The sequence below is a fragment of the Perna viridis genome, chromosome 4 (genome assembly GCF_037379345.1).
Source record: "Perna viridis isolate PV_CMFRI_1.1 ecotype Kerala chromosome 4, ASM3737934v1, whole genome shotgun sequence".
NCBI lineage: Eukaryota > Metazoa > Mollusca > Bivalvia > Mytilida > Mytilidae > Perna > Perna viridis.
The window spans coordinates 18149682-18162987 of NC_142448.1; the positions used below are offsets into that span (position 1 = coordinate 18149682).

Sequence of the window (13306 nt, forward strand, 5' to 3'; positions counted from 1 at the left end):
AGGCCAAATTGAAGTGTAGGCAAAATTACGGCAGGGGGTCCAGGGGGCTCCGCGGAGATAGCGTTTTAGAGCATCATTTATGCCTCTCCTGGATGTATTTTATCACAGAAATAATAAAAAAATTGGCAAAATTAAGTGCAGGCAAAAGCTTTTTTGCCTAACGGCAGCTACGCGCCTGCAATTCCACATTATAAATATATTTCGCCTGTAGTCGGGGTCCTTCTCATATAGGTTCATCGAAACGGTGTCCCAAGAAATTGCGCTCTCGATGTACAAAGATTTTCGGCCAATTTCCAGACACGACAACACTAGTAGTAATCGGTTTTTAGTACCACCTGTTCCAGTAACAGAAGATTAAAATGTTCTCGTATTTATTATTCCTCTGACATTAAGATCTAGCGTTTCTAAATACTGTTCTATGCATTTACATAAAACTTCGATTTCATGATAAACATGAAAACAGCCGGCACGGAGTTAGCTCAAAGGTAATATCGCTTCGATAATTGACAATCAATGTGATGATTGCGTTATCATCATAGAAACATGAAAGGTTGGAGAAAACATACTACAAAAATGGTCTACTCATACTATAGAGCTGAGAAAAAAAAACAACAATCATCTCAATTCTATCCCAGTGTTTAAACTTAATCACCATTCATTCGCATGTAAGACATTTATATACAACGAACAAGAAACACAACAATCACATGAATCTATTTGTTTCCATAAAGCACACGTAGTCTTACTTTTAGATTGTAATTAAGATTGGACGACAATGATACAATATTAATACATGTACATATATTTTCAACTCACAACGAAAGTTTACATACATAATCATTTCTCCATTCTTTCACAAAATTAAATGTAGAGGTGGGGGGCGGGGTTGTAACAAAAAACATGAAAGGTCTTAGCTCACAAGACATACTTATGTAGATTGAGTCAAATACGATGTATCTCACAAATGCAAAGCCAAACGGCAACATCAATTACAAGCTATTTTTTGTGAACAGTGCACGCCTTCGAATTATTTGGCCTGCTACGTTTGTGCTTCCTACAGTGACCAAATGTAATGCCGTCCTACAGCTGGAATTTCTATCTTCTAATCACACGTCAAAATAACTTTTAACGTCACCTTGTAATAAGGTGAACTCTTTTCTACTCTTATTTCCATAGGAAATGCCAGTTCCAAGCCACGATGGTTTCAACTTCCCTGTTTTTACCCTGATATTGCCATTTGTTATGCGCACTTTCTTTTCGACTATTGCCTAGAATTTATCAGTCTAGAATTTTGTTATTTCCCTTCATTGGTTAGTAAAATTATTCATGCAAGGTGTAGAATCTGTTTCGGTCAAACATTTGAAGTACAACACGACAGAATTCGTAAAAATGAGGTTCTAAATTTTGCACATATGAAACAGTACACAATTTAAAGGATAAAAAGAAGCTACCTACAATCTAACTTAAATTAAAACGTATTCAATAAATCGTCCAGACAATAAGGTACATACATACAAATATTGAGTAAAAAAATTCCAATCACATAAAAAAATCCGCATTACTGGAAGTCCATTAAAAGATGAAATTCCGAAAAGAGATGGGGTGGGTGCTGTATATTGTCAACCTAACTTGAGCGCAAGGGAACCGCCTTTGTCAATTCAGCATCTCAAAACTTTTTTTAAAGTCCTGACAGCAGATACTATTATTTCAAAGACATTGTTCAAGGAGACCATACAACAAAACATAATCGGTTCTATAAAAATCTAAAAGCCAAATTTCAAGCCTTATCTTAAACTTTAATGGTAAAGAAAAAGCCAAAGGCAAATAAATATTCGATCGTGCCCGATGACGAACGTAATTATTTACTGTTCCTGATACCAAATATCTAATCAAAATTTACAAAGATGCGAATGACAGACTAACAGGAAAGTAAGATAATAAGTCAATAAGATTTTTTTTTTTTTTAAATTGCTGAAACATTTATTTGTTATAGGAGTGAATGAGTTATTTCCTCATGAAACAATGAACACAGAAGTCAAAGGGAGATAATACAGGAAAAGAAGTACACCTAAACTCCAGTAACAAAACATGAGGAATTATCATTGTTTCTTACATACTATCAAAATAAAAAAAATGGCCAAAATAGCACTAAACTGATAAAAACGCCACAAAAAATAATAAGCTCTAAAAGTATGAAATATTGTAAATGTTGCATATCAAAGAGAAACGAATTTATAAAAATGAATGGTATACGTTAAAAACTAGATTTAACATCGAAATCAACGCCATGCATTTTATCGTCATTTGATTCCTGTTGCTCTCACTGCGCGCAATGGCAAATACTTGTTGGCTATGCCCTTTGCCATCACTTCTGACAGAGACAAAATTATGAGAAGGAGCGTTGTAGGAAGCCATCTTTGAGTTTTGCAAATACTGGTGTCTCCGTGTCTGTTTAAACCCCCTCTTTCTACCACGTCCCTCCTCTAAAGTCTCACCAGAGAGAAAAGATTCGCTTACAACCATCGAAGTTAAAGGGGTAACAAAGTTATACCTCAAACTCAGTGATAAAATCTCGTTTTTCAAGGCATATTTCGATACCGTGTTGTCTGTTTTTGTCAGCTCTTTTAACAGATCATTAATTTTTATGTATGCCCATATTTTTTCAATGACAGAAGACGCAACATCTGTCTTTTGGAATAGCAAAGGTTGCGTTGATGCATTTAAACTCCGTCTGGACCCTATACCACGAACACGGGCAGTCCATTCTAAAGGCGTTTGGATATTATGCTTACCGGCGATAACAATCTCTGATCCTTGGAAGTACTGCGGAAAACTTGATTGTGTAAGGGACTGAGTATCTACTGCGTTGTTTTCGTATGTCACTTTAACATCAATTAACGTTGGAGTTTGTAATTCCTTATAGAAACTTTTCAATTGATCAGATGCATCATTTTCTGTGTATATTCTCCGAGCAAATCCACCATTTTCCCAAGAGAGTGCATTTAAAAACGGCATATCAACATCAAAACCAAATCCTAGAGAGAACAATGAAAACCTATGTCCGTTTTTGTATTTCACTTGTTGTCGAATATCTTTCGTTCTCGTTACACCAGCAGTGGGTCGTCCATCGGTTAGAAACACTATAATATTTCCGCGAGTACCTCCTAAACTCCCAGTCATTTCTAACATATCAATGCCCTTTAAAAGGGCATCGTTTATGTTTGTTGATCCAACAGGTTGAAGTTTCTCGTCTACAAAATCCTCAGCATCGATAAGGTTAGTTTTAGTTGCAATCATCGGTTCAGTCTTCCATTCAAATACTTGATTTGAAAACAAAAGAATATTAAAGTAGTCACCAGGATTAAGTTGGTTTAAAATAGCAAGCATGGCAAGCTTAGTCTGCTCCATCTTCAGTCCTCGCATCGACCCACTTACATCAATAACAAAAATTATATTTTTATCGAGAACTTCGAAACCAGAAGGAGCTATATAGTGTACGAAGTAGTTATTTTGTAGAAGAATCATTCCTCCATTATTTCTATGTTCAACATCGTAGGATATAACTATTTGACCATTCATCCCCAAAAATTGGTCGAACCGCTGTTGATAAGGAACGGAGGCTATAAAATACAACTCCCTTGTCGTATCCGAAGCTTTTACTGTGGCAAGACCAGTGGAGCTAGAATCCGTTTGGTTTGAGTCTGGCAATACAAAGCTAAAACGGTCAATTCCTTCTTGGTCGTATATTTTAGCCTTGAAAGAGAGTTCTGGGACAATCTGTTTAGGCTGGAAGCTAACTCTCTGAGTGTAGAGACCAAGTCTTCTTTCCAACACTTCGTGATATTCTAGAATGAAAATAACTTTACTTTTTGCGGCAAGGTTTGCACTCGTGGTGAAATATTTCATGAAGCGGTCTGGTTTATTGTCTTGTTTTATTTGTGCAGTTGTTAATCCCTTGTTTTTAGAATCCTCATAAATCTTATTGGCCTTCTCTTTCTCTTTAACAATGCCTTTTATAGTTTTCCCACCGATTACCATTGTAAAATTGGATATAAATGCTGTTTCAGGGAGTTGAAAACTGAACTCAGTTTCCAGAGTTCTGTTTTCATAGTTTTTCATCTGTGTTGTCACTTGTACCCGTGCAAGCCTGGCGACAATTTTACTCTCAATGTTCATAGATGTTATTTTTACTGTAGGGAGGATAACTCTGCCATTACCATAACATAAATCAAGTACCTCTAGAACAAGTATCAATAACGGAATCATTTCCCTGCCAAGATATCAAGTCATCGTAGAATTCCTACAAAATGATCAGAAATTATTTGTAAATGCACTTTTTACCTGTAAATTGGAATTTTTGGACGTAGTTTTATTGTGGTGCAAAATGAAATGCAACAAACTATATCGTATGGCAAAATATTACATTGACATGTGAAAATATTTGTCCGAATAATAATTATAATTTAAAAAATAGTGATTTCATCCTAGATACTATTGCTATATTATTGCCTTTACGACGCATTGTTGTGGAACTATGTAACTATGTTAGTTCTGTTCTCTTGTATAGTACACTTATTGCGTCTGAGGCTGTTACAATCTCTAATAATAGGACCAGCCCTTACCGTTTGTTTTGAGACAGAAGGTTGTGTTTTCATCTATATTTCTTTGGTATCACTTGAACTTTTATGAGCTGTTTATATTTGGATATCTTTCAATCTGTTTGATTCTAAGTCGTTGACGAAATTCTGTGACTAATTTTCCAATATTGAATTATCAGAATAAACATAAAACCCAAGTGTTAAATCGTTCATGAAACGTATTTGAAGTTCAAAGCTATATTTCGCTGTCCTTCTAAGTCGTGCCAGTGTGGGTTTTAGTTGTGTTTTACCAGAATTTATAAAGAGCATCGCAGAGCGCAGCATGATACGACCGCAGTGGTCAAACCCGGAACAGCTGGAGGCAAGTATAAACACAAACTTTTTTTGACACACTTAAGCATAGGGACTCATAGTTTATTATGGACACAACAACTGGTTTGGACACAATACAGCGCAAGATTGGAAAATTAATTAAACATTTCCATAATCGGATAAAAAATAAATAAGTCAACGTTTGACCCATTTTTAATTGAAAACGGTAATATTTATCTGAAATCTGATTGTGAAACACAGGTATGGATTTTCATAGGGAATCAATAAAAAGAATCGAAATCGGGCCAAAAATAAATACGTCAATTTTTTTTGCATGGCCCAAATTTTGTACCCCTCTAATTCCAAAATAATTATGGTTAAGGATAAGCCTGCCCTGTAAAAAAATTCACGACAGAATTTCAAAAGGAATAGAATGACATCTGAATAGTAAAAATCGGATCAACGATAAGCTTTTAATTTTTCTATCAATTCTAATGATAACATCAATTTCCCCCTTTTAGGTCCTTATTACCAAAAGGGGTAGGGTAAACACAAACACAAAATTAAAGGAGCCCCCACCATGTTCCTATGAACAGTGTGTTAAAATTTTAAAAAGATTGGATCAGTTTTACTCAAGTTTTCGCAAATAAACTGAAGTTAAAGGAAACCAACGACGACGACACCGACAAGATGATACCATCATACGACCGAAAAAAGAATTGCGGTCGTATTACAATCAAGAATAACAAATAATATAGTACGGTTTTAGAGTTAAATGCAAAATGTACCCTACCTAACACTTGGCATTTTCACTTTATTACAAAGATAACAGGGGTTCTTTTGCAAGTTTCATAGTCACAATTTATCAATCACTGCTAAAAGCGGATTTTTTTGCAGAGTTAAAAAAAAGTTGTGCAATAAAAAATGCATAATTACGACTCTTACAAGTTATTCAATGTCAAAACAACTCAAAACAGTTACAACATTCCAGGGGCGGATCAAGAGGGAGGGGAAATTTCGTTAATTTCGCATAAAATATGGGCAAAAATGAGCAAATAATACCCTGGATCCCTTCATAATCTCTTGACCTGCCCCTGCATTTGTTTTTCTTGATTATATATAATTATAGAAGTAAAATAGTTTACCAATGGCCAAGCAGCATTCACTACTTAGAAAGGTACATTGTGCAGGGACGAATCAAGAAACCTTTGAAAGAAGGATGGGGTTCAAGGCTGTAGTGTATTCAATTTTGTACAATTTAAAATAATTACCAAGCGTTCGGGATGGGGTCAAATTCTAGGACTCTCTGTGAATCAGCAAGTGTTGTGTTTATTTGAATGTTAGCTTGTCCATGGAATTTACAGACTGTCATCAAAAGCCTTAACATGAACAAAAGAACGACCAACCCAATAGGGTTTGCTCCGAAGGACTAACACCTACAAGGAAGAAAAAAATATTTCTTGAAGTATCTTATTTTTTCATTATTCCAAGACATCGACATTCGATTATTGAATTAAATTACTTCAGTAAAATTACATCACTTTGTATATTCAGACATTCATGCAACAAAAACAATAAAAATGTAAAATCTTTCACTAACTCACCTTTTATTTTGCACGAAATACGCCACCTATGAACAAGCTATTTAAAGTAACAATTAAACAGCAAAGACAGATAATCAGTTTACTTTCTATTTGTGGTTAGTGAAAATCGGCTAAAAGTAGCATGGCCATAAGCGCCAATTGAGACAAGCGAGGCAGTTTCGACCAAATACGAATTTGATTTTTCATGAGGATAATTTTAACTGAGTTAGAGTTATAATTCTTTATGAAAACACTGAGATTTAATCGACCAATCAGTTGAAAGTTAACGTTCTTGAAACAAATATTTATGTCTACACTGTGCACATATCATGTATGAGGAGAACTGCTGCAAATGAGAATTTCTTGTTCTATTATTACCTGTTAATATGGCAAGCCAAAGTGGACAAAAATCAATATTTTAAAGGAATTTCTAATATTAAAAAAATGATTTTTTAATATTAGAAATTTAATTTGTAATATTAAAATTCATTTTCTAATATTACAAACTCCTGATTTAGTAATATTATAAAATATATCACATTTTGTAATATTACAAATTGAATTTGTAATATTAGAAAATGAATTTGTAATATTAGAAAATCAGTCACATTTTTTTAATATTACAAAATGATTTTCTAATATTAAAAAATCGTCATGGAATACGACAAATCCATTTTCTAATATTAGAAAATCAATTTCTAATATTCAAAAATATTTTTTTTTAATATTAGAAATTCAATTGAATTTTCAATATTAAAAAAAATGATTTTTTTAATATTAAAAAAGTGTTTTGTGATATAAGAAATCCAATTTGTGATATTAGAAAATGGATTTATAATATTAAAAAAATCATTTTTTAAAATTGGAAAATGCTCATTTTTGTCCACTTTGGCTCGCCATATGTTAATAAATTTTAAATATATATATATATTTACAAAAGCGACCTCAATACATACTTAACACTTCATACTGTTATATTGTCCTATATTCCTCACATTGTTTATGTCCTTGTGTTTTTCCTTGTGTATTTAACCAATGTCGTCTGAATATAGCTGAAATATTGCTGCTCGGACGTTAAACCCCAACAAACAAACAAACAAATTAACCAATGACTGTTATATTTTTTTTCGGTCTATGAGGAAATAATCCCATTCACGTGGTGCACACTAAATAATATGCGTAGCAGGTTATTTTCAAGCGTGCACCACGGGATTATTGAGGTTATTCCAAAGAGACCGAAAGCAATTAACAGTCATTCCATATAATTTAATTCTAGTATCAAAATTTAAGGAGTAAATCATCACAAAACTTGGTCTTTGAGATGATGGACAAAATTTTTCATCCAATCAGAAAGAGTGTTACATCTGAAATTAAATTATTGTGCACTGTTCACTAAAAACTTGCATCTTTGTAATAATTATTGTATTATGATGTCTAAGCATCTTGCCTGACAAAGCCCATGACTGGTGAAATAAAATAATGTCCAGTTAATGTCTAATTAATGTCTTAAGTATGGATATTACCGAATTCATGTGGATAGTTATATTAATTAGTACATTGAAATAAGTTTTTCTTCATTGAATATTATAGGAAATTCATGCAAAAAGCCAGTACATTTTTAAAAGTGTATTTTGAAATGGAAATAACTATCAGGAAATAGCCAGAAAGCAGGACTTTGCACTATTTATCCTAGACCCACTGCCGAAAGTTTTTACCTCATTAAAACAAAGACTTTCCTACGGCCTGAATATGGAACAATTCGGACACATCAAAATCCTTATACCTGAAAGAGAAATCAAGTGAACTAGGGTTCGAACGGTTATCATAAGAGTATAATCCACAGATAGCGACATTGTGATAATCAGAATAACAGTAATAGTACAAAGAAACAAAAACAAATTAACAAAACCGGACTAGGAAAAAAACAAAACAAAAACGAAACAAAAACAAAAACAAAAACGAAACAAAAACAAACAAACAAAAAAAACGAAAAAAAAAAAAAAACAAACATAAAAAAACACGAAAACAACAACACCAGGAACATGGACCAGACGCAACGCTAGGAAACGAAAAGATCCACCCAAAAAGCAATTCAGACGAAAAAAAAAAACAACAACAGATAAAACGCCTTATTAAGCACTTGCATTATGAACTCCCACAAAAGAGAGAGTGAAATCAGGTATTCCTGAAGGGTGAGAAAGTTCTGCTCCTTCAGAATAGAAAAGGCATTTCAATCTAACTTTTGGACATTTATTTAATTTTAGAAAAAGGCAGGAGCTTTGGTACACCAGAACAGAAATAGACTTTTTTGAAATCATAAAATAGACTCCTTTTTCTAAAGCATTATTTTTCATGCAAAAAAAACTATTTTACCATGAAAACGATCACGAGTTTTTAGCGTCATAGCTATATTGATTGATTGGTGCTTATAAGGCCAAAGTAGAAGTATTTCAGCCATATCCGGGCAATGAACATGAACTAAATGATAAAATGCATGACTATGAAAAGATGATGGAATGAAAAATGGGATGTGACACAAGGACAATAGGATCGCCGAATTCCGATTGCCACTGGATATAGGGAAAGGTGGGTAGGTTAGCAATTTAGCCTCCTATAGCAAAGACAAGGCTCCTTACTCCTATAGAATACCACAGGACTCTAACGTGACATTTTCCCGACATGGTTCACCAATATAATTTGAGGCCAGGTAATTATGTATTGCTGACGATCCCAACATGTAGGATACCCACATTCAAACACCTTGGGCACACAACGGCATTGCTCTAGCTGTCAAATTTGGTACATAAAATTATTCACATTTCGCCTTAGTAAGAGTAGGAGTAAATGGTGTCATCCTGGTTTGCCCACTTTTAATTACAGGGATATTTAAACATAAGGGCGAAATGGGAACTTTTGTAGACATGTAATTAAGTGCTGTTTTTATAGCAATTAAACCTTACAAACACATGTATCTGTAGATCATTAAATTGTTTGTTGATATTTTTGGTTATTTTATTTTGAAAAATAATTAAGTGGACCTGATAGTTCGCTGTCTTAATATTTTTTTCTTTTCTTTTTTTTGTTTTTGTTTTTGTTTGTTTGTTTGTTTGTTTGTTATTTTTTGTTTTGTTTTTATTTTTTTCTGGTTTTAAGCACTTATTTCTTTTTATCAATATCGTTCGAAGATTTAGATTTAAATATGTAAAGCCTGCTAGCATCGGCAATTGTATTACACTACCGCAGGAAAATAATTCCATTTGCATACCCATTCATATTTGGATGCACATAGTTAGGTTTACTTTACAGGTATTTCTTATATATCAAATTTAATTCCATGTTATTTATGTCAATAAACAACTTTTACTGTAAACTGAATATGCTGATTAAGTATGACAACTAACCTCTTATCAGTACCTGTTCATTTCTAAATAAGTCGTTCACTCTCGATGTATGCCTACAGCTGCTTTATTCTGAAACAACATAACATAGCTGTATGTGCTCCACTGCCTTAAACGTGCATGGCTAGTGTCTCCTGCACCGGACATAACTGTTGAAAGAATAATCAAGGGAACCAAGGTTATAGCGGTAATCAGAAGAATGCAATCCAGGGACAAAGACCAGACATGGAAAACAGACATACACAACAAAGAACATAAAGTAACTAAAATCATACATACACAGTAGCAAAAGCAAATGAGCAACTCGGACTCCACTAAAAACTGGGAGCATGGACCAGATGCACCGGTAGGGTAAGTGTCCTCTGCTTTTCTAGAAACACTCGCCGAGTTGCTCATAAATGTCAAGTCCGGGGTAGACAAAGGAGGAAATGAAAACTATGAACCATTGAATAAATCAGTTTTCATGGTGCAGATACACCATAACGATCCACGAGTTCATGAAGACGACCATAAAACTTCTGTAGTAATGACTTCAATCTTGTAGCAATATACCCCTTTTTCATAAGCCTATTTGGTAGAGTTCTAGCGCGACACAAAAAGTCTGCGTAGTTTCGGCAAGCTCTGGCATAACGTATGAGTTGTGATATGAACACTCCATATGCAGGTGCTGAATGGATGTTACCACAGATGAAAGGAAAGTTGACAATTCTGAACGAAAAGTCATCACGTATGTCGTAAAGTTTGGTCAATAGTTTTCCTTTACCATCGATTTCTAAGTGTAGGTCATGACATGAGGCTGACCTTACAGTGTCTGTAGTATCCTTTATCTTTATCTTTACCCAAGTTCTTTGGGGTAGATGCAATGTATCAAATCCCCGAAATTAGGATTATTTAAAGATAAAACATCATCTATATAGCGGAAACTGAGATTAAAGGATATAGCCAAACGATATTCTTTCTTTCGGATCAAATCAGATATAAAGTCAGCCTCGTAAGAATGAAGGAATAGGTCAGCAAGTAAATGAGCACAATTTGTTCCCATTGGAATGCCGACCGTTTGTTGAAAAACACGTCCACCACATTATATCATATTATATATATAATTATAGTCTGATTTTTTGCATTAATGTTAATACACGTGTCTCTGGAACTAGGTGCCCAGAAACTAAGCACTTTTACATGACACATAAGTGTTTATGTGATAACTTGTATGAAGCCAGGACCATTGTGGTGGTTTCTAAATTTGAAAAAAGTTTCCGGTTTTTATCATGATTTTGTCATTTGTTAAACTGATTTGCCTTTTGACTACTGCCTAGATTGTATCTGTTCGGTAAAATTATTTAGTTATTACTCTTCATTTGATTCAAAGAAGCACATCACAATTTTTATAAGTATACAACAATGATCAAGCAAATTAAATTGTTCATTAACATGCTACAAAGATTGAACAAAATTATAACAAAAGCATGATTCCAGCAGGACAAAATCAAATGCAACTTTCAGGCTGAGCTCAGCAACACAATAATGTGAAGGTGCATAGACCACATATAATAATCAGTGAAGCTTCAAGATGTGTGATGCTGTGCCTCTAAAATACATGTAGATGCTGTTCTTTTTACTACAGTAGTCAGACTGAAGATGAATGTGACACTAGCATACATGTACCTGAGAGGTTAAAATTTTTAAAGGATTTTTAAGAACAAAATTGCAAAAAGTTACAAAGCTTTAAGTATATGCAAATTAACTTTCAATTATATGATCTTTAGATATTTCATTTAATTAGACATTATTTATGCTCCACAATAAATAATGTCAGTTTATTGATATTGAATTTGCAAATATGAAGATTACTTGTTTATAATAACTAATAATAACTTCATTTAAGTATTCAAATGATTTTAATTTGTAGCTTAAAAAGAGTAAAAACTGATAAAAATTTATTTTATGATTACATTGCTTTAATCATTGTAACAACACCTCATTAGTTTACATTTTTGTTTGTACAATCGATAAATATAAAAATACCAATTTCGCATTAGTCCTTTTGTACCTTTTTGACCTATAATTCACATCTAAGGTGAAATGGGAACACATCCACACAACTCAGTTGTACTGTGGGTAGGCGTCCTAAGCACCTTTCAAGACAAGCATAGCGCTGCAGGGAGCTTATTCCTTTACCACCCGGATCCGCATGGGCTCATAATTTAATTTTTACCCCGATCAACTGAACGAAAAATGATACTCGTCCCCCCCCAAAAAAATAAACCATAACAAAACAAAACAAAGACAGGAAAATGCTAAAATAGTGCACAATATTATATATCATCCATGTTCGATTTACAATACAGGGCTGGTATGGTTAAAACAAACCATATCTCCCAGAATTTTAAAAGAAGTAAAAACAGGTTTGGTCAGGCCACTTGCACTACTTTTCAATTATTCGTTACAAATCAAAAAGATTTCTAATCATGGAAAATTTCACATGTTACATTTATTTATGAGGGTTAAGATAGTCCTCATGATGGCTTTAACTAACCATGGGGATTTTCACATGTTACACCTATTTAAGTGATAAATGTCAAAAATTTGTTCTAAAATGTTTCTGAACTGAGATTCAAAATATTTCTGTATTTTCACATGTGACACCTATTTAAGTGATAGATGTCAAAAATTTGTTCTAGAATGTTTCTCATCTGAGATTCAAAATATTTCTTTAGAGGTACACTAAGGATCTGTTTTGGGTCTTTTTTGTGTTTTTGATTTACATTAATAGTATAGATGACATAAGTAATAGTATTCGCCTTTTGCGGATGATACATCATTTTTTGGTACAAATATTTATGTTGAAGAAATCTCTCAGTTTTTGACAGATGACCTAGGTTGTATTGATGCATGCATGGGCTAAAATTGGGCTGTACATTTTAACCCATCTAAAACTGAGAGTATGACATTCACCAGAAGGATTATAGAATTTTCCTGTTTTTTTTATTTTGGACAAGCAGGCGAGGAAATTAAGCAGTTGAGAATCACTGTCAAATATTGAGAACAATTCATCTTGGAGCTATCATATTAATAATAATAAATATATAATAAGGCTTGTTCCAGACTCATTTATGGAGACAGATTAAACACACTCTTGATAGAAAATCTTTTTTGACTATTTATTCTGCATTCATAAGACCTATCCTTGAGTATTTAGAATCGGTGTTAGGTAACTGTACCCAACAAGAATCAAATTTACATGAAAGTGTACAAATTGAAGCTACTGTCGATTACGCAGAACATCATTAAATAGGGTTTATGCTGAACTTGGTCTTGAGAAACTTTGTGATTATAGCAAGAAGCATAAGCTTTTGATTTTTATAAAATATTGAATGGTCATGCACCAGAATACCTTGGAGAAACGATAGCTCCA

The 13306-nt window shown here is 33.5% G+C and overlaps 1 protein-coding gene across 2 annotated transcripts; it reads right to left on the bottom strand.

Moving 5' to 3' along the window:
* Window positions 1-620: 620 nt before the first annotated feature.
* On the bottom strand, window positions 621-6608 carry LOC148619149 (inter-alpha-trypsin inhibitor heavy chain H4-like). 2 transcript variants are annotated; one of them, XM_088578745.1, is made up of 3 exons: window positions 6515-6580; window positions 6182-6346; window positions 621-4300 (listed from the first exon to the last, which is right to left on the bottom strand). In XM_088578745.1, exon 3 carries the CDS (start codon window positions 4264-4266, stop codon window positions 2233-2235), a length of 2034 nt encoding a protein of 677 aa, XP_088434871.1. In that variant the 5' UTR covers window positions 4267-4300; window positions 6182-6346; window positions 6515-6580; the 3' UTR covers window positions 621-2232. The 2 variants fall into 2 exon arrangements, with proteins under 2 accessions (XP_088434871.1, XP_088434872.1); XM_088578746.1 differs by lacking the exon at window positions 6182-6346 and having other exon boundaries at window positions 6515-6608.
* Window positions 6609-13306: the final 6698 nt, after the last annotated feature.